This window comes from Phocoena phocoena, chromosome 19, assembly GCF_963924675.1.
Source record: "Phocoena phocoena chromosome 19, mPhoPho1.1, whole genome shotgun sequence".
Classification (NCBI taxonomy): domain Eukaryota; kingdom Metazoa; phylum Chordata; class Mammalia; order Artiodactyla; family Phocoenidae; genus Phocoena; species Phocoena phocoena.
Window position 1 is genome coordinate 6796194 of NC_089237.1, and position 18660 is coordinate 6814853.

At 48.9% G+C, this 18660-nt stretch overlaps 1 protein-coding gene and 4 non-coding genes across 6 annotated transcripts; 3 read left to right on the forward strand and 2 right to left on the reverse strand.

The window, feature by feature from the left end:
* The first annotated feature begins 646 nt into the window (after positions 1 to 646).
* Positions 647 to 7856, forward strand: MRPL58 (mitochondrial ribosomal protein L58). Of its 2 annotated transcripts, none has more exons than XM_065897516.1 (6): positions 647 to 848; positions 3858 to 3894; positions 6246 to 6305; positions 6886 to 6968; positions 7074 to 7243; positions 7516 to 7856. In XM_065897516.1, exons 1-6 carry the CDS (start codon positions 663 to 665, stop codon positions 7598 to 7600), a joined length of 621 nt encoding a protein of 206 aa, XP_065753588.1. In that variant the 5' UTR covers positions 647 to 662; the 3' UTR covers positions 7601 to 7856. The 2 variants fall into 2 exon arrangements, with proteins under 2 accessions (XP_065753588.1, XP_065753587.1); XM_065897515.1 differs by having other exon boundaries at positions 663 to 848; positions 7521 to 7635.
* A 3322-nt stretch (positions 7857 to 11178) lies between these two features.
* On the forward strand, positions 11179 to 11251 carry TRNAR-CCU (transfer RNA arginine (anticodon CCU)). Its single transcript has one exon. It is a non-coding gene; the product is annotated as a tRNA-Arg (tRNA).
* A 457-nt stretch (positions 11252 to 11708) lies between these two features.
* TRNAR-CCU (transfer RNA arginine (anticodon CCU)) lies at positions 11709 to 11781 on the reverse strand. Its single transcript has one exon. It is a non-coding gene; the product is annotated as a tRNA-Arg (tRNA).
* Positions 11782 to 12108: 327 nt separating this feature from the next.
* Positions 12109 to 12181, reverse strand: TRNAR-UCG (transfer RNA arginine (anticodon UCG)). Its single transcript has one exon. It is a non-coding gene; the product is annotated as a tRNA-Arg (tRNA).
* Positions 12182 to 12704: 523 nt separating this feature from the next.
* Positions 12705 to 12777, forward strand: TRNAR-CCU (transfer RNA arginine (anticodon CCU)). Its single transcript has one exon. It is a non-coding gene; the product is annotated as a tRNA-Arg (tRNA).
* Positions 12778 to 18660: the final 5883 nt, after the last annotated feature.

Below are 18660 nucleotides of genomic sequence, written 5' to 3' on the forward strand. Positions count from 1 at the left end.
GATTTGCTTTTAGGCTGTCTTGTGAATTAGCCTGAAGTTACTAAAACTCAGCTCTGGCGGAACTCAACTTTCAAAAACACCTTCCCAAAGAATCCCTTTTAACAATATTTATTGAGTACCCATGACGTGCCAGCTTCTGGGTACTGGGGATCCAGCAATGAGCCAGTGCCCTCCTGGAGGTGATTACATTCCGGCTGGGAGACAGGCAACAGACACAAAAATAAGATTGAGCGATGTGAAAAAAAAAAAAAAAGTGGCAAAGAGTAAAGGGGATGGAGATGAACCTGGGCATGCTTCGCTGATGCTGTGAGATTTGGGGGAACATAGGTCCAGGAAGGCACAGACCGACAGGGAGAAAAGTGGTGTTTCTGGGGGACACGGCATCCGGGGGTTCTTTTCACCAGGAGGCTCCCTTGAGAGCTCGCTGTCTGGCCAACGTCTTCCCCATCGCAGCAGATGCCCTCAAAGCACCAACCAGGCCTCCTGAAGGCGGCCGACCAGAAGCCTCTAATAAGCTCCGCGCGAGATCAACGCCGGGAGCTCGGCTCGCTTCCTCCCCATGGCAGGCGCTAAAGGTCTAGCGGAACCAAAGTCTCGAGGGAAGAGCGAGCCCACGGACCGCGGAAGAAAGCGCCCACCGGAAGCGGCCCCGAGACCCGAACATGGCGGCCGTACGGTGGCTGTGCTGGGGCCTGAACCGAGCCGAATCCTGGTTGCTCCCGCTGCCCGCGCGCTGCCCCCACCGGACTCTGAAAAAACAGGTAGAGGGTACCGAATTCCAGAGCATCTACAGTCTGGACAAGCTCTACCCCAAATCGCGGGGCTCGGACACCGCCTGGAGGGTTCCGGTGAGCCGGGAGGGCCGGACGGAAGGGGCGTTTCCTGGACTCTTGCTGGGTGACGTCGGGCAGCCGGGGCCCCATTGGCCGGGCGTGCTGCTAATCCAAGAGACGGACGCGCTCAAACATGGCGGTCGCCGCGGGAGGAGGCTGGTTGCCCGAGCAACCGGGGGACTGGGGCGGCTGGGCGGTTGGCTGCCCCCAGTGTGGCTCGAGGTGTGCCGGCGCCGGGAGAGCATGCTGGCTATGCTTCTTACAAGACCACCGGCTTTTCCGCATTCATTCCCCGTCCCTCAGGCCCAAATTCTCGTCCCAAGGGAGAAATGCCGTCCACAGAGGACAATTAAGGCAGGAAGCTGCCAAGTAGCTCCCTTTTGGAGCCTTTTAGCAAGTGACGTGGTCCTTAGCCTCTAGTAACCCCAGCACGCCTGAGGAAACAGAGCTTCTGGTTCGTTGCCTCAAGATACCTTTATTGACAGCCCGCTGTGTGCAGGCGCTGTATCAGGGCCCGGAGCAGGAGAGTTTGGACCCACCCGGTTCTGTGGAGTTTCCACCTACAGGATTGGAAGAGAGCGTTCATTCATTTATTCATTCATTCACTTATTCATTCATTCACTCACTTAACAAACTTCAGTTGAAAGCATGGTGTATACACGATGCTAGACATGGGGACAGAGTAGTGAACAAAACACAAAAATCCTAATGCTCGTGGAGCTTATCTGCTTAATGGAGGGAGACAGGCAATGAAGAAAATCAGTAACATAGAGTATGTGATAAGTACTTCGGAGAAAATAAAGTCCGGAAGGGAGAAGGAGTGCTAAGGTAGGGGGTGGGGTTACAGTTGTAAGTAGGCTGGTCCAAGGAGGCCTCTGAGAAGGTGATGCTTGAGTAAGGACTCGGGAGAAACAAGGCAGCAGGGAGCCGTGAGAAGAGCAGGGAGAGAAGCATCCCTGCGGAGGGAACAGCAGGTGCCACCCCCCTCAAGGCAGTAGCATGTTCCGCTGGTTCAAGGAACAGCAAGCAGGCCAGTGTGGCTGAGCAGGGGGCTCAGATATGAAGCTGAAGGGGAGAAGGCTGTGGGGAGGCCTTTGTATAGGGCTTACAGGGCTTTAGTTTTGCCCTGAATGTGATGGAGGCAGAAGAGCGGAATGATCCAACTTAGTTTTACAAAAATCACTGTTCTAGAGAAGAGGTTGCAGAATGGCAAGAACAGGAAGACCAGTGAGGAGATTGCAATATTATAGGCAAGAGATGATAAGCAGGGTGGAAGCAATAGGAGTCATGAGAATTGGTCAGGTTCTAGATAAATTTTGAAGGGAAAGCCTACCGGATTTGCTAATGGATTTTCCCTGAGAAGTGAGATTAAAAGAGGAATTGAGGTCTAGGGCCTTGAGTAATGGAAGGATTGTGTTGCCATTAATGGAGACGACAGAACGGTAATAGCATTCGTTTGTCTGTTCATACATTCAACAAAAAGTTTCTCGTGCACCTACTGTGTCAGACACTGTTTCAGGCGTTGCAGATACCTCCACGATAAAACAGAGTTCCCACTTCATGGAGTTTATGTTCTAGCGGAAGGAGCAGACAGTAAACAAATGGGGAAAACATATCAGAGAGCGAGAAGTAATGAATAGACCAGAGTGTTTTGGTGTGATAGCCAGGGAGCTACTTCAGGTTGTTAGGAAGGGAGGTCCTCTGTGAGGAGGTTTGAGGCATCTGTTAGACTCGAGAGAGGAGACCTCGAATAGCAGTTGGCTTTACCTCAAGAAAGAGGTTTGAGTTTGAGCCAGAAGGTTGGGAGTCATCAACAAAGTTGGGTTTTTTTGTTGTTTTTTGTTTTTAATTTGGTGGCGCCCAGCTTGTGGAATTTTAGTTCCCACACCAGGAATCGAATCAGGGGCCCCAGCAGTGAAAGCACTGAGTCCTAACCACTGGACTGCCAGGGAATTCCCAAAGGTGGTATTTTCAAAGGAGTTGGATGGAATGTTCTAGGAAAAGAGAGAAGAGGAAGGATTTCAGGACATTTCAGAGTTTTTAAAGGTTGCAAAGAGCAAGCAAAGGAGAGTGAGAAAGTCACGGGGAGGTAAGAGGAAACTGGAGAGGCCAGCTCAGAAGGAGGGAAGAGCGTGCTTCAAGGAGGACGCAGCCCAGGGTCTCTACGATGCAGAGGTGGAGTAGGATGAGATTTCACCCCCAGATAATTCTAAGATGAAAAGGGATGAAGGGACTTCCCTGGCGGTCCAGTGGTTAAGACTCCAAGCTTCCAGTGCAGGGCACGCAGGTTTGGTCCCTGGTGGGGGAACTAAGATCCCACATGCGGTGCAGCGGGGGGGTAGGGGTGGGGCCCGGGGCCCCCCTCCCCCCGCAAAAACGGGGTGGTGGGTGATGAACGCAGCCAGAGCGGGGACAGATGAAGACACTTTGAGCTTGGGGGCACAGAAGAGCCTCAGAGTGGGTAGTGTTTGCACTGGGCCTGTGGATGTGAGGATTTGAGGCTTCGGAAGAACAACTCAGGAGAGACGTGAAGGTGAGAGGTCCTGGGGTGAGTAGGTCAGCTTGACACAAACCCTCAAGGCAGATGTGCTAGTCACTGTTGAAGGCAGACAGCCTCACATGCGAGCTTCCCGGGGTCTGGGGAGGAACAGGGGACCCATGGTTTGTTGCTCCAGGTTGGCAGAGGGTGTTCCTTTTGGAGTCTGCCTGATGTACGTGTACCGTGGCACCTTGCCTCCCCTGGGCGCTGGTAGTTCCCGACACTAGCTAAGTGGAGTCAGGGGGCGGCGGCAGGGAAGGCTGGAGGAGTCAGTTCCGTTTCCCTGGAGGAGTGTTTCTGAGGCAGTACCTCTGGCGTCTGGGGACGATGTTTCTGTCATCCTGATACGATTTTGCTGGAGACCTGAAAATAGTTGTATTACATTCATGTCGTGGCTTTACATCATTTCTGCTTTGTTGCCCTGGAACAGTTAGGAGTCGCCCAGTAGGTAATATTTATTTGACGCCGTATATTTTACATTACAGGATGATGCAGAGCAAGCCAACTACGACATCCCTATAGGTGAGTAGTTTGGGCTTATAAAAAAATCAGTCATTTCCTCTGCCCCTCACACATTCCTTCCAGGTCTCTCCAAACCAATGAAAGTAAAGAAACTGTCTGGAGTTACAAAAGCAGAGTCCTTTCAGCGTTGTTGAGAATAGAAAGGAAAAGAAAAGCGATGAGGCAGCCACTCCAGAGTGCTGTGCAGTGCCCAGCACGAACAGAAAGCTCTTGATGGTCTTGTGACGCGGAACAGTCTTTACGATAGACGAATTGATTGTTATTTGAAAAAAGTAAGGTACGGAAGCATCTGTATAGTGAGCTACCATTTGTGTTTCACTTACATATATCTGAAAGACACATTTCTGGATGTACACGTAGATCTGCGAGGATGTGAAGGACCCTGGATACAGGGACTGCCGTGGGGAGGGGAGGGGAAAGGACAAACCGGGAACTTGGTGGCTGGGGAGCAGGAGTGGGGACTTCTCCCTGTAAACCACTTGCATAACTTCATAATTTTGTGCCCATCAAGCCTAAGGCGTGGCCTGTGAAGAAACAAACAAAACCCTCCTGAGGTTCAGAGAGTTTCTGGCGCGCGCAGACCGTGAGAGGAGAGCAGCCAGAGGCGCCGGCTCCTGGTGGCCCTTGCTCAGGGTGACCCTGAAACAGGGAGGCCAGGTGACCACGGTCTACAGCAGAGGAGCCGGCGCCCTGCGGCTGCTCAGCAGTTTGAGGCCCGCAGCTGTGCCCTGAGGCAGGAGGAGGCCAAGACCCAGAGAGAAGGGAGGCTGTCTCCTGACAGCCTCGGGGGGACGGGCAGGCAGATGGCCGAGTGGCCGCTCCTCAGTTGCCTCTGCTCGTGTTCTCTGAGAGGGGCCCAGGTCTCCCCGTGCCTGGCTGGCCTGTACGGATGCAGACAAGGCCGCCAGCCCCGGGGTAGAACCGCCCCCCTCTCCCCCCGCGGAACCACACGTATTCCTCACCTGTTCAGAAAAATGAGTTCATTTGATTTTTCAAAGGGCTTCTCAGAAGCCATCTGGCGAGGTCACCGCTGCCCGCTGAGGCCGGCCCTCCACCACCACGGGGCCGCATTCCTCGCCCCCCAAAGCCCCTGCAGCTCGCCACCCAGTCTTCTGGAACTTTTCTGCTGCTCTGCCTTCCCGGCTTCCCTCAGATACCACGAGGCTGCTTTTCATGAATTACAAAAATAGAAGGAAGAAACCTCATTTTACAGATCCAAAACAGACCAACCAAGACCCAGAGAAGCGGTGGGAGTTTGTGGAGGTCACAAAGTCAGTCAGTGATGAGCTGGTGTTAGAAGACGGGGCTCCCAGCTCCAAATGGAGCGCTCATTCACCCAGCAGGTGTTTTCATCCACTGACCGCGACCGAGGCCCAGGGGTGCACGCGCAACTCACGAGGAATGAGAGCCACCTCCCCTCTGGGGAGTCCACATCCACTGCATTTCAGGATAGAACATTAAACTCAGTCCCTTAACTTGAGCTTTTAAAAGAGTCCTTGCTTTATTTTTATTTATTTATTTATTTATTTATTTTTTGCGGCACGCGGGCCTCTCACTGTTGTGGCCTCTCCCGTCGTTGCGGAGCACAGGCTCCAGACGCGCAGGCTCAGCGGCCATGGCTCCCGGGCCCAGCCGCTCCGCGGCATGTGGGATCTTCCCCGACCGGGGCACGAATCCGCGTCCCCTGCATCGGCAGGCGGACTCTCAACCACTGCGCCACCAGGGAAGCCCTGTTTTGTTTTTTTTAAAATAAGGCTTTTTGTGTGTGTGTGTGTGTGGCTGCTTTGGGTTTTTGTTGCTGCGCGCGGACTTTCTCTAGTTGCAGAGAGCGGGCTACTCTTTGTTGCGGTGCGCAGTGATGTGGTGGCTTCTCCTGTTGCAGAGCACGGGCTCTAGGTGCGCGGGCTTCAGTAGTTGTGGCACACAGGCTCAGCAGTTGTGGTGCACGGGCTTAGTTGCTCCACGGCATGTGGTTCCTTCCCGGATCAGGGCTCGAACCCGTGTCCCTTGCATTGGCAGGCGGATTCTTAACCACTGAGCCACTAGGGAAGCCCAAGATGCCTTGCCTTAAAACAAACTAACAGCAAAAAGCAAGGGCAGTCAGATCTAGTGGAACATACTAGACCAGAAGCAGACAACCTGGGTTGGAATTTTACCTCCTCTGCTCTCTCCGTGGCCTTGGGAGGCCCTTGATTTTAGTTTTGACATCTGTAACTAATCTCTGACTACTGATCTGAATGTCACGTCATTGAAAGAGAGACGAATTAGGGATACTGACGTCGATGGTAAGTTAGCAGTTTGCATGTTTCGCCCTGTGATAATATTTTGTTGGTGTGTGTTCTGTTTTTCAGATCGCTTGACAATATCTTATTGTCGGAGTAGTGGTCCTGGGGGCCAGAATGTTAACAAAGGTACAACGGTGCCTTGTTTTCTTAAACGTTAAAGCTTTTCTGAGAGATGGACTTGAGGACTTCTGTGTTTACATTCATGTGGCAGTAAAGGGATTTTTTTTTTCAGAAGCTTAAATACCGCCCGTTTATATAATAACGCTCTTTATTCTTCTGAACGTGGTCTGATTCTCAGACTCTCCGTTGTGGGTTGCTAGGACTAGGACTGGCTTGGGAGTCTAAGCAAAGGGAAGTCACAGTGTGAGCTGGCAGCCGGCTCCAAGAGCGGGTTTCCTTCGTTCTCCTGGACCCGCTCCCTGCTCCGCCCCCCCCCCCACAGTCTTTTCAGAACCCAGTACATTGTAAGAGGAAGAAAGCACTAGGCGTTTTGTTCCTGGAAGTTTATTTGTGTCTGGATGTGCCTCACTGTCTTTGCAGGCTCATTCCATAGCCCAGTTTGTATCCCCGAGTTCACACAGGATAGAAACAGCCCCGGGTGGGTGTCTCACCTCCCTGTGGTTCAGAATCCGGTGGTCACCAGCCACCCGGGCGCTGAGCCTGCCCGAGCGTCTCAGTGACCCGTGCCCCCTCCCTTTATTTACAGTAAATTCCAAGGCTGAAGTCAGGTTCCACCTGGCCAGCGCCGAGTGGATTGCAGAGCCCGTACGGCAGAAGATGGCGGTCACGGTAACCACGGGCCCGTAACCACGGGCCCCTTCCTTTCTCTTTAACCCTCAGTCACTTTTAGGCCTTTACTCTGTAGAACTCTGGTTTTGCCTTTGTTCTCCGCAGCACAAAAATAAGATCAACAGGGCAGGAGAGTTGATCCTTACCTCTGAATGCAGCCGCTATCAGTTCCGAAATCTGGCAGATTGCCTACAGAAAATTCGAGACATGATTACTGAGGCCAGCCAGCCAGCCAAGGAGCCATCCAGAGAAGATGCTGTACTTCAGAAAATCAGGTACTGGAAAATTCCCTGAGCTTCTGTAAACCAATTTGTGTGGACAAGGGGCTACACAGGGAAGAAAGGAGGCACGGTGAAGCCCACGACCTGCCAGCAGGCAGGTGGACAAGCTCCGGGAATGGGAGAGACTCGGACCCGGAGTGGAGGCTTCTGGGCCGGCGCCTGCTGCTTCGGCTGCTCTGCTTCCCGCTCAGCTGGCAGCTCCTCTCACCACTTTGATAACCACTGATTGGGCATCTGGGCGTAATTGTGTTTTTCTTTGTTTTCAGGATAGAAAACATGAATCGGGAAAGGCTGAGAAAAAAGAGAATAAATTCTGCCATAAAGACAAGCAGGAGGGTAGATGTGGACTGAAATCATCCCCTCGAGCTGGCAAAGACCCTCTTTAGGGCCTCCAAGCAGCTGCCACCGAGGGAGCTTTAACACCATCAGGAGACGCGTGTGTTGTTTGTTGTCAGTGCTTGTCTGTAACATTGGAACCATCTCAGGAATGTTCATCTGGAATGAGGGTTGTAGGCAGTGGTTGCAGAGGTCTTTACAGGCAATTACCATGTTGTCAAACCTCTATTATCCATTTAATATATTAGTTGCAATAAAGTTCTAAACTCAGTGGGCTTCCGCTTCTCAGAATGCTTCAGAACAGAATCCCTCCCTTTTCTCTCAGTTTAAATCTGCCTAATAATTATTGGCTGATTGTACAGCCCCGGAGGAGCACAGAGGGATGAGCCCTTTGGGAACATGGGGCAGAAGGGCTGAGACAGGTGCGTGGGCATCAGAACTGGGCCTGGAGACAGGGCTAGAATATTAATCAGTCGAGAGCCGGGAGGACATGCCAGTTGAAGGGAATAGTGTGAATAAAGGAGACCAGAGAAAAGGCTGGGGTGGAGGAGATGGTGAGGAATCCATCTGAATGGGGAATTTGTCCAGGTCGTTGTGAGAGGTGAGTCTGGAGGGGGAGATAGAAGTTCAAGGTGCAGGGTCTCAGGTTCAAATTGAGGAATTTAGATTTTTTTCCTTTTTTAAATTTTATTTATTTTTGGCTGCGTTGGGTCTTCGTTGCAGTGCGCGGGCTTCTCACTGCGGTGGCTTCTGTTATTGCGGAGCGCGGGCTCTAGGGCACAGGCTCAGTAGTTGTGGCGCACGGGCTTAGTTGCTCCATGGCATGTGGGATCTTCCCGGACCAGGGCTTGAACCTGTGTCCCCTGCGTTAGCAGGCAGAGTCTTAACCGCCGTGCCACCAGGGAAGTCCCGATAAATGACTCTTACGAAATACAAAAGATGTGGAAGATAGGGTCCCTGTCCTCAAGGGACTCAGAGCCCAGTAGGGAGCTGAGGCTCATATACAAGGAAGTGCAGCATTCTTTGGTTCATTAATTCAACAAATATTTATTGAACACCGGGCAGTGGGCCAGGTCCTGGGGAATCAGCAACGAACAAAACAGAGTCCTTCTTCCGGAGAACTTCCATTTGATCAGAGGATGATAAAAGCTGAGAAGAAAAATGGATTCGTCTGGGTAACGTGACCTAAAACGTGGTAAATAACACAAGAAAGGTCTAAATAGATTTTGGGAAGGAACTAGTTCCAGCTGGATGGTCAGTGAAGATGTACTTGATGTGCTTGAGATGGGATGGAAGAAGGGGAGGGGCTGGCCAAGGGAGCAAGGTAAGAGCTTGTCACCTGGAGGCTCCAGTGATGGCCAAGGGCCCTGCCTGTTGCCGGGACAGTAAACCATAGTATTGAGAGAATGGGCTGTGAAGCCAGCTGCCCTGGATCAGCTGCTGACTTCCACCACCCCCAGCTGTGCAACCTTGGGCAAACTACTCGGCCTCTCTGAACCTTAGCTTCACCATCTATAAACTACGGATGATGTTGTTAGATGTTGTTAGTGCCCACCTCGTAGGGTGGTAGTGGTTAGTGGCACTGAGCCTATACCCAGGGAATGTTAGCCATAATTAACAGTTTAGCCATGATTAAACAGTTCCAGTTTGGCTGGAAGCCAGGGGGTGAGGAGCTGTGGAAGACACACCTGCCACCTTGAGTGGGAGCCAGGCCTAGAAAGGCCTTAAATGTGACAGCTAAGACATTTAGACTCCACCCCTACAGAGGCTGTCAGGGGAAGATTAATCTGACTGTGACTGAATGAGAAAAGACTGCGGGGAAGTGGACACAGGTTGATGGACAGACCCATGTGAGCAGTTAGGGACCCATCCTGGAACTAGGGCAGTGGCTACTGGCATGGAGAGAAAATAGCAGGTGCAAAAGGGACAGAAGATTGGCTTGGGTGGAGTGCGAGCTGGTGTGTGACAAGGGTGCTGAGCTTTCAGCCAGGAAAGTCACCGAGGGAGCAGGCTTGGGAGAATGGTTGGATGATGGATATGGTTTTGCCTTCGAGGAGCTGACTTTGTGGGGCCTGAGGAGGAATGCTTAGGTGGAGATAGCCAGGAGAGGGAATGGAGCTGGAGCTGGGGAGTGAGGTCAAAGCTGGAGATGCAGGACGGGACAAGTAGAGTCTTGGGAATGGAGGAGCAGTTAAAGATGAGGCAAGGCAGGGAGACGCTTGGCAAGACGATGGTGGCGGGAAACCAGAGAGGGCATCTCTCTGGTTAAACTCGAGCCTAGTGATGGACCTGTGAGGCCCTCAGAAGACATTGGTGGCACGTGAAGGGACCTGGAAAAGCATTCGAGATATTCGAGGAGGGGAAGGAGGTAAAGAGAAACAAAAGCCAGGGGACAGAGAGTGGAGAACAAGGGCAGGACCTGTCATTTAAAAAAAAAAAGGTTGAGGGCAAAAGAATGAACATGGGTGAACTCACAGACACAATGATGAGTGATAGAGGCCAGACTATAAAAGAATATGATTCCATTTGTATGAAGCTCAAAACCAGGCAAAACTACCGATTTATGGTAACGAGAGGGAAGTATTTACTCGGAGGCAGTGGTGACTGATGGGGAGGGGATATAAGAGAGCCTTCAGCGGCGCAGGAACTGTTCTGTATCTCATCCAGCCATGACCTTAAGATCTGTACACCTTACTGCATGGATGTTACACCTCAGCAAACAGACCAATTAGTAACTGAAAGGAGGACATTCTCAAGGCTGGAGACTGGAGCCAGGTGGAGTACATTCCTCTTTCTTGCTGGTATTAAGGGTTTGTGCAGACTCTATATGTGGGTGAGAGAAAAAAAAGAATGTCTCCAAGTCCCTGGAAGGCAAAGGTCTCAACGCAGGCACCACAGGAAGTGAACACTGCTCTTGGCTAAAGCTTCTCCTGTTATATCTTTCAGATCCGCGTGAATTTTAGTAATGGATTTTAAACGTGTGTAACATTTTAAAATGTGCTTTTTCTGTATTTGTATTACCTTTTGCATAACAGTTTAAAGGAACAAAATATTAGAGTCAAGTATCTAGTTGGGTGATCCATTTCTTTCCTGTATATTATATATTTGCGTACATATATATTTCTACTATTAAGACTGGAAGGATTTGTTCCTCCCCGTTGTACATCGTTTCATGATGGGGGATTTTGACTTTGTGTTTCAGTATTTGTGATTGATACTAGTTTGTTCTCCTTCCCTTCCTACACTACCTTTTCCTAAAATTCTTGGATTTTCTGTCAGTTCTGTAGAGGTGGACAAAATGGCCATGGTGGTAAAATTTGGAAATGACTACAAACGGCAGCCTTCACCCGCCATCCATGGTCCAGGTGTCCAGCAGCCTCAGCACCGGCCTCCCAGGCCCCGCTGTGCTTCCGGGTGCGGGTGGCAGAAGGTGGTGAGTTCACTTCCCACCGTGGTTTCTTCCTAACGGTTGACCGTGAGCACCTGAGAGCCTACCCTCTCGCGGCCTCGGCCCCCCGTTAAGTCGTGCTTTGCAAGGCCCGGGGTCAGACCGCCTACTAGGGGGAGAGAGGCCAGAAGGGTGTGAAGTGCAGGCCCCAGTGGCCTAATGGATAAGGCACTGGCCTCCTAAGCCAGGGATTGTGGGTTCGAGTCCCACCTGGGGTAAGGGTACCTTTTTTGGCTCCTTCCGTCCGTAAAGGACTCTGGAATTCCTGCGCTGTGGTTCCACCGCATTGAAGACTCCAAACACACTGCGTTCGGGCCCGCGAGTGGAAGACCGAACAACCGGTTCCGCAAGGAGAGATCCCAAAGCCAGTGACTGCACCCCTGCGCCCCTGGAAGCCACCAACTTTGGGACAGCTCACAGGCCGAGGGTAAAGGGCCAGAGTAAGGGTGTAACGTCACCAGGACACGAAGGGGGAGTGCGGGACACAGCCCGAGGCTGGGACACGCCAACTAATTGGCTGCAAATGAGGCCCTGGTACGCTGCACGGCAGAAGGCGAGCAGAGACCAGGCGCGTGGGGAGCCCCTGGGTCCCTAGATCCCTAGGCTACAGCCTCGGAGGCCCGCGCAATGCGAGCACAAAAGTTACTTCGGGGTGAAACTCTCCAACCCTGACGCCACCCCAGGTGGGACTCGAACCCACAATCCCTGGCTTAGGAGGCCAGTGCCTTATCCATTAGGCCACTGGGGCTCGATAACAAGGGTACACCACGTGGTCCATGGTAACGTGCAGCCGCACGCGCACAGGCCTCACTCGGGCCTGCCATGACGCCCGCCGCACAGTGGACCCGAAGAACGAGGGCCGGCCCTGGGCAGCCTGCAGGACAACCGGAGGGCACACGCGCGGGGCTACGAGAAAAGTTAAGGTTCAAGGTGAGGCGACCGCGCAGTGCCGGGGGGCAGGAAGGTGAGCGTCAAGATGCCCGAAGGACGCGCGAAGAGGGCGGTGAAACCGCAAACGAAGCGGGTTAGGATTATTGAGCCACCAAAGCCAGGAGCCCCTCATCCAAAACCAAGCCGACCACGAAGGGACTCGAACCCTCAATCTTCTGATCCGAAGTCAGACGCCTTATCCGTTAGGCCACGCGGTCACGCCGCCCACAGGCTCGCAACGCGATAGTTAAGTGCACCCCCCCCCCCCTTGAAGGTGGCGTTGGCGCAAGAAACGACCGTGTGCGTTTGACCACAAAGTGTGTCCCAGGTGTGGCGGAGGAAGAACCACAATGCGGTCCCTGCATCTGGCGTCAGCGCTGGTGCGGCCTTGGGTCACCAAATAAGTCTACGGGTGACTCCTACTTCGCGAGGAGGCCGCGTGCCCTAATGAATAAAATGTCTGACTTCGGATTAACAGTTTGAGCCCCTTCGTGGTCGAAACGTCTTAGTCCCGAAAAGATAGCACTCTTGTACCGCAACCAAATCCCAGTCCTTGCCCTTGTTTTAGACACGTAGAGCCCTTCGGACCCTCTCACAGCAGCTACTTCCGTCACCTGGACCTGGTAGTTAGGGCTCGTGTCCAAACGGGCTTTGCACCTGGAAACTTCCGGGCTGACGTCATTACGCAGCCATGCGACCTCATAGTTCAAGAGGCATGTGATCCGGCGCCGCTTGCGAGAAGCCCCAGTGGCCTAATGGATAAGGCACTGGCCTCCTAAGCCAGGGATTGTGGGTTCGAGTCCCATCTGGGGTGAGGTGGCTTAACCACTGCGTGTCGCACATTTTCTCTTTTTAAGACCATTTGTGTGTGTGCGGGTGTGTGTGTATGTCTCTGTTGCAATTAATTTGCCCTTTCTTTTTGATCGAACCTGACTATACTTTTAAAGGTATGACGGAAAATGGTACCCCACTTCTTGTTGCCTCTTTGGGTTGGCATCTAAACAGACAACGTGGTGAAAGGGCTCTGCAAGCTACAAATCTCTGTGCAAAAGAAGCGAGCGTGTTCTGTGTGAGTCCACCGCTATAAAGTTAAAATCAGGCAACACCTTAGCCCGTCCCTCCCTGCCCCCTAAACCCTCCACGGGAGACGGGCAGGCGGTGTGTGGCGCCGCCCACCTCCATGCCCTCAGTCCTGGTGTGGACTCTGTCTCCCTTGAGAGGGCACCCACCACACTGCCCTGTGCTAGGGCCAGGAGGGGTGCAACGAAGCTCGTGTGTACAGCACGCGCATTGGACAGTGGGGATAACTGCCAATCTCTTGAGTATACCCAAGTCCCGCGGGGAAAAGATGGCACGCTCACATCGGGTGATCCCAGGAGTATTTAAAAAGGGATTAGTGGGTAAACAACAAGGTCCTACTGTATAGCACAGGGAACTATATTCAATATCCTGTGATTAAACCATAATGGAAGAGTGTTAAAAAGAATGTGTCTATATATATATAACATATATATCTGAATCACTTTGCTGTACAGCAGAAATTAACACATTTAAAATCAACTATACTTCAATAAAAAATAAATAAAATAAAAAGGGATTATCTACTGTATAACATAGGGAACAATACTCAATATCCTGTGATTAAACCATAATGGAAAATAATATTAAAAAGAATGTGTGTATATATATATAACATGTATATATAATATGCATATCTGAATCACTTTGCCGTATAGCAGAAATTAACAACATTTAAAATCGACTATATTTCAATAATAAATAAATTAAAGGATTATCGGGGAGATGTACATTTATGATTTTCACACTGTCGTGTGTGTGTATATATATATATATATATATATATATATATATATATATATAATTATCCTTTGGTAAAATGTTTAATTTTTGTTTTAACTGTACTTTTCTGACCAGGGATGTTTTTTTTTTTTTACCTTGAAGCCCTGAGGAGCTATGGGTGTGTATCCAAGTTGACTATCGCACTGTGTGCCCTTTGGGGATGCTGTATTTACTCGGGGAGAGGCTGTATTGTTCGTCAGGTTTTCATAAGTCCTTGACTCAAAAAAGTTTAAAAACCACCATTCCTTGTACTTTTGTAGAAAGAAATAACAAACTAGAAGTACAGAATCCCCCTCTCCCTTCTCCAGAGTCATCCAGAATTCTTCCTGTTCTCTCTGCTCTAAGCCAGCCTCCAAGTTTTAGGGATGATACTTTCCAGCTCTCTCTGGCTCCCAAGACCCGCTGCGTGGCTGCAGCATCACAGGCCTAGGCTGCAAAGCTGGGGCTACTGCTAAAACCATCCTCCAGGCCCTGCGTCCACGGAGCCAACATTCAAGTGAGAGAAAAGACAGTAAACTAATACCAGGAGGATTTCAAAATAAAGAGGGTGATGGGAAACTATTAGTTGAGTAGTCAGAGAAGGCCTCTGGGTACAGAACGGCAAAGGTACCATTGGTAATCTCGTCACCTTCAGAGGACTTCTTTAATACCTTGGGTGACACACTACCTACTTCATGGGGTTATCGTGAGGAGTATTTATGCTCAGTGATTAGAACAGTCCCTGGAACGTAGTGTGTGCTCTGTAAGTCATGGTCATCACCATTTACTATGATACTAGCTTGCTCCGTTATTCAAGGTTTTTGTGTGATACTCTCCTACCAGACGTGAACCCCTGAAGGCTCAAATTTCATCTTACATTTCTTCTCTTTCATTCATAAGGAATTCATATTAAGATTCTTCTAAATGCCAAGCACAGTGCTAAGCCCTGGGAAATATAAATATGACTAAGGTATAGTACTGGCACTCAACAGAGAATCTTCTAGAATCCTCTAGATTTTCCTAACCTTCTAGGATGACGAACAGGAATCGCAAATGTCTGAAGGTAAGGGGCGCGTGAGAGGGGCAGTTAGCAATCTGCTATGGCTGTAATGGAGGAAGGAGAACAATGTACGAAGAGAGAACCCTGGAGTAAGGAAATTTACATTTGATCTTGCCGGCAGAGGGTTTTAAGCAGAGGAGCAAAATAACTATACTTGCAGTTTGAAAAGACCCCTTGGCAGCATGGTAAAGAATGAATTAGAGGGCTTCCCTGGTGGCGCAGTGGTTGGGAGTCCACCGGCTGATGCAGGGGACACGGGTTCGTGACCTGATCTGGGAGGATCCCACATGCCGCGGAGCGGCTGGGCCCGTGAGCCATGACCGCTGAGCCTGCGCGTCCGGAGCCTGGAGGCCACAACAGTGAGAGGTCCACGTACCGCATTAGAAAAAAAAAAAAAAAAAAAAAATGAATGAATTAGAGGGACTTTCCTGGTGACGCAGTGGCTAAGAATCCGCCTGCCAATGCTAGTGAGACACGGGTTTGATCCCTGGTCCAGGAAGATCCCACATTCCCTGGAGCAACTAAGCCCGTGCACCACAACTACTGAGCCTGCACTCTAGAGCCCGTGAGCCACAACTACCGAGCCCATGTAATGCAACTACTGAAGCCTGCGCGCCCCATGCTCTGCAACAAGAGAAGCCACTGCAATGAGAAGCCCGCGCACCGCAAGGAAGAGTAGCCCCTGCTCGCCACTAGAGAAAGCCCGCGTGCAGCAATGAAGACCCAACGCAGCCAAAAATAAGTAAATAAATATTTGTTTTTAAAAGAATGAATTAGAGACAACGTTGTAAATCAACTACACTCCAATAAATATTAAAAAAAAAAAAAAAAAAGAATGAATTAGAGGCAGGTGAGGGTGCAGGCAGAGAGATCCCTTAGGGAAAGATGTATGGTTCAGGGAAGAAATAAGCAAACCGTGAATGGAGGCGATAGCAGGGACACCAAGAGGAGGGAAGTAAAACAGATGTTCAGGAAATGGAACCTGTGGATATGGTTCCTAACTGCTGTGGGATGAGGGAGACAAGGAGCCCAAGATGGTGCCCAGGATTTTGGGGGACAGTGGTGCCACCCCCCAAGACAGATGGGGAAGGGATGAATTCAGGGCTGATTATCTCAAGTTGAAGATGCCTGCAGGATCCCCAAGTGCCTGAAAACCACTCCCCGCCCCGCCCCACCCAAATCTATCCATTGTTTTCATTGTAGTTTCTGGTTTCTGCTTTGGTGTTTGAAAAATTCTCTCACCTGAAGCTTATATAAATATTCACCTACAATTTTTCCTGTTGTTTCTTGTGGGTTTTTTTTTTTTTAACATTTACATCTGTAACTGGAATTTATTTTTAAGTGTCAAGTAAGGATCTGTTCCTGTTTTACAAATATTTAAACACTTAGATCAGTGACTTTCCTCAATGATTCAAAATGCTACTTAAATTATTTAGTAAATACTTATATGCATATACCGTGAATAACGCAGGTGGGGTGGGGGGGGTGTTAGGGGCGCCGAGCTTCAGCTTCAACCAACCCGGATCAAGTAGTCCTGTAGTGTTTACAGTTCAAAAAATCTGCATGAAAGTGAGCTGCAATTCAAACACTGGTTGTACAGGGGTAAACTGTACTTAATCCTAATACAGTATGGACTTTTCCTGAACATTCTGTTCTTTTCCATTGATCTAATTATTCTTTAGCTTTTTTTTTTTTAAGTCTTTATTGAATTTGTTACAATATTGCTTCTGTTTTATGTTTTAGTTTTTTGGCCCCAAGGCATGTGGGATCTTAGCTCCCCGACCAGGGATTGAACCCACACCCCCTGCATTGGAAGGTGAAGTCTTAAGCACTAGACCACCAGGGAAATCCCTATTCTTTAGCTTTTTATGATACTTAATATGAGAGTATTAACTTATAACCCAATTTATTAATTTTTCAATATTTTCTATTTTTCTTATCTATATCTTCTGATTTTTTTCTGTAATCAAAATGTATTGTGTAATGAAATGTTTTTCTACGACACAATTTAATGCCATCAGTTTGCTTTGTTTTAATATGAAATGTTCATATTATTTTTTCTTCCAAACATTCTGTAATTACATATTTAATTTCTCATTGATCCAAGATTTAGGAGAGTTTCAGTTTCCAAGTGGCTGCATTTCTGTATTGTTTTGTGTTATTGTGTTTATACTGTGGGTATTAATTGTTGGTTGTCTAATGTTATCGGTTTCCAGTTATTCTGTTCGTATGACATAGAATTTAGTATATAAGCTATTAAATGAGTCTTTATTATAGTTTGCTCTAGTCTCACTTGTCTTGCAAATGTCAAAAATAGAAAGGTATGTTAAAATCTTTAAAAGTTATGTTTCTAGAAATTTCTCTTCAACTTTTTTGCTTTATATGGTTTTGATGTTATTTTTTTCAGTACATCAAGGTTCCAATGATTATTTTTTTCATGTGGTCTCCTTTATTAAGAGCTGCGTTTGGCCCATGTCATGTTTTTGTCTCGATTTCTACTTTGCTAGAGAGTAATATTATAAATCTACATTTTTGCCCATGCTTTAAAAATTCTTATGAAAAATTTCAAACATACCCAGAAACTGAGAATAGTAAATGAACCAACCTAGATCCATCAGTTATCAAGATTTTGTTGCATTCACTCTATTAATCCCTTTTATCCTTTTCTTTTTCTTAAGTAATTTTTTTTTAAATCATTTATTTATTTATGGCCGCATTGGGTCTTCGTTGCTGTGCGCGGCTTTGCCTAGTTGCAGTGAGCGGGGGGCTACTCTTCGTTGCGCACGCAGGCTTCTCATTGTGGTGGCTTCTCTTGTGGAGCACAGGCTCTAGGCACGCGAGCTTCAGTCCTTGTGGCTCGTGGGCTCTAGAGTGCAGGCTCAGGAGTCGTGGCGCACGGGCTTAGTTGCTCCGCGGTATGGGGGATCTTCCCGGACCAGGGCTTAGAACCCATGTCTCCTGCATTGGCAGGCGGATTCTTAACCACTGCGCCACCAGGGAAGCCCTTTCTTAAGTATTTTAAAGCAATCCCAGACATCACATCGTTTTATCCCTACATACTTCAATAGTCATCTCTTAATTATCTTTTTACAGTTGATTGGTGCAAATCAGGATCCAAATAAGGTCCAAACACACAGGATTTGGATGCCGGGTCGCTTTTTAATCTAAAGCTGCCCCACCTTCCCTCCTCTCCTGCCCCATGCCATTGACATGTTGAAAAACAAAAGGTCAGATTTCCTGTAAAATGTCCCACATTTTGGATTTATCTTCTTTGTGGTGTCATTTAACTTGTTCCTCTATCCCAGATATTTCTTCTAAATTGGAAGTTACTTTTAATGCCTTGATTTTTAAATCCAGGTTCAACGTTTTGGCAAAAATACTTTCAAATGGTGCTGTGTATTTAATATGTCAGAAGGTACCTAATATGGGCTTGGCATCAGGAGGTGACAGCCTGATCACTGTCAAGTGCTTCATCAGACTTTCATATTACGGTCTCATCCATTAATGATCTTTGCCTGAATAAACTACAGTTGACCCTTGAACAACCTGCGGATTAGGGCTGCTGACCCTCCTCTGTCAAATAATCTAAGTTTACAGGTGGCCCCTTCCCACCCACAGATTCAACCAAGCTTGGATTCAACCCACCTTGGAGGTGTAGTTCTGTAGTATGTACTTATTGAAAGAAGTCCACATATACATGGACCCATGCAGTTCAAACTCGTGTTGTTCAAGGGTCAACTGTATTTCATTAGGGATTACAAAATAGTGCTTTTTCCAATGTTGCTTTCTTTCCACATA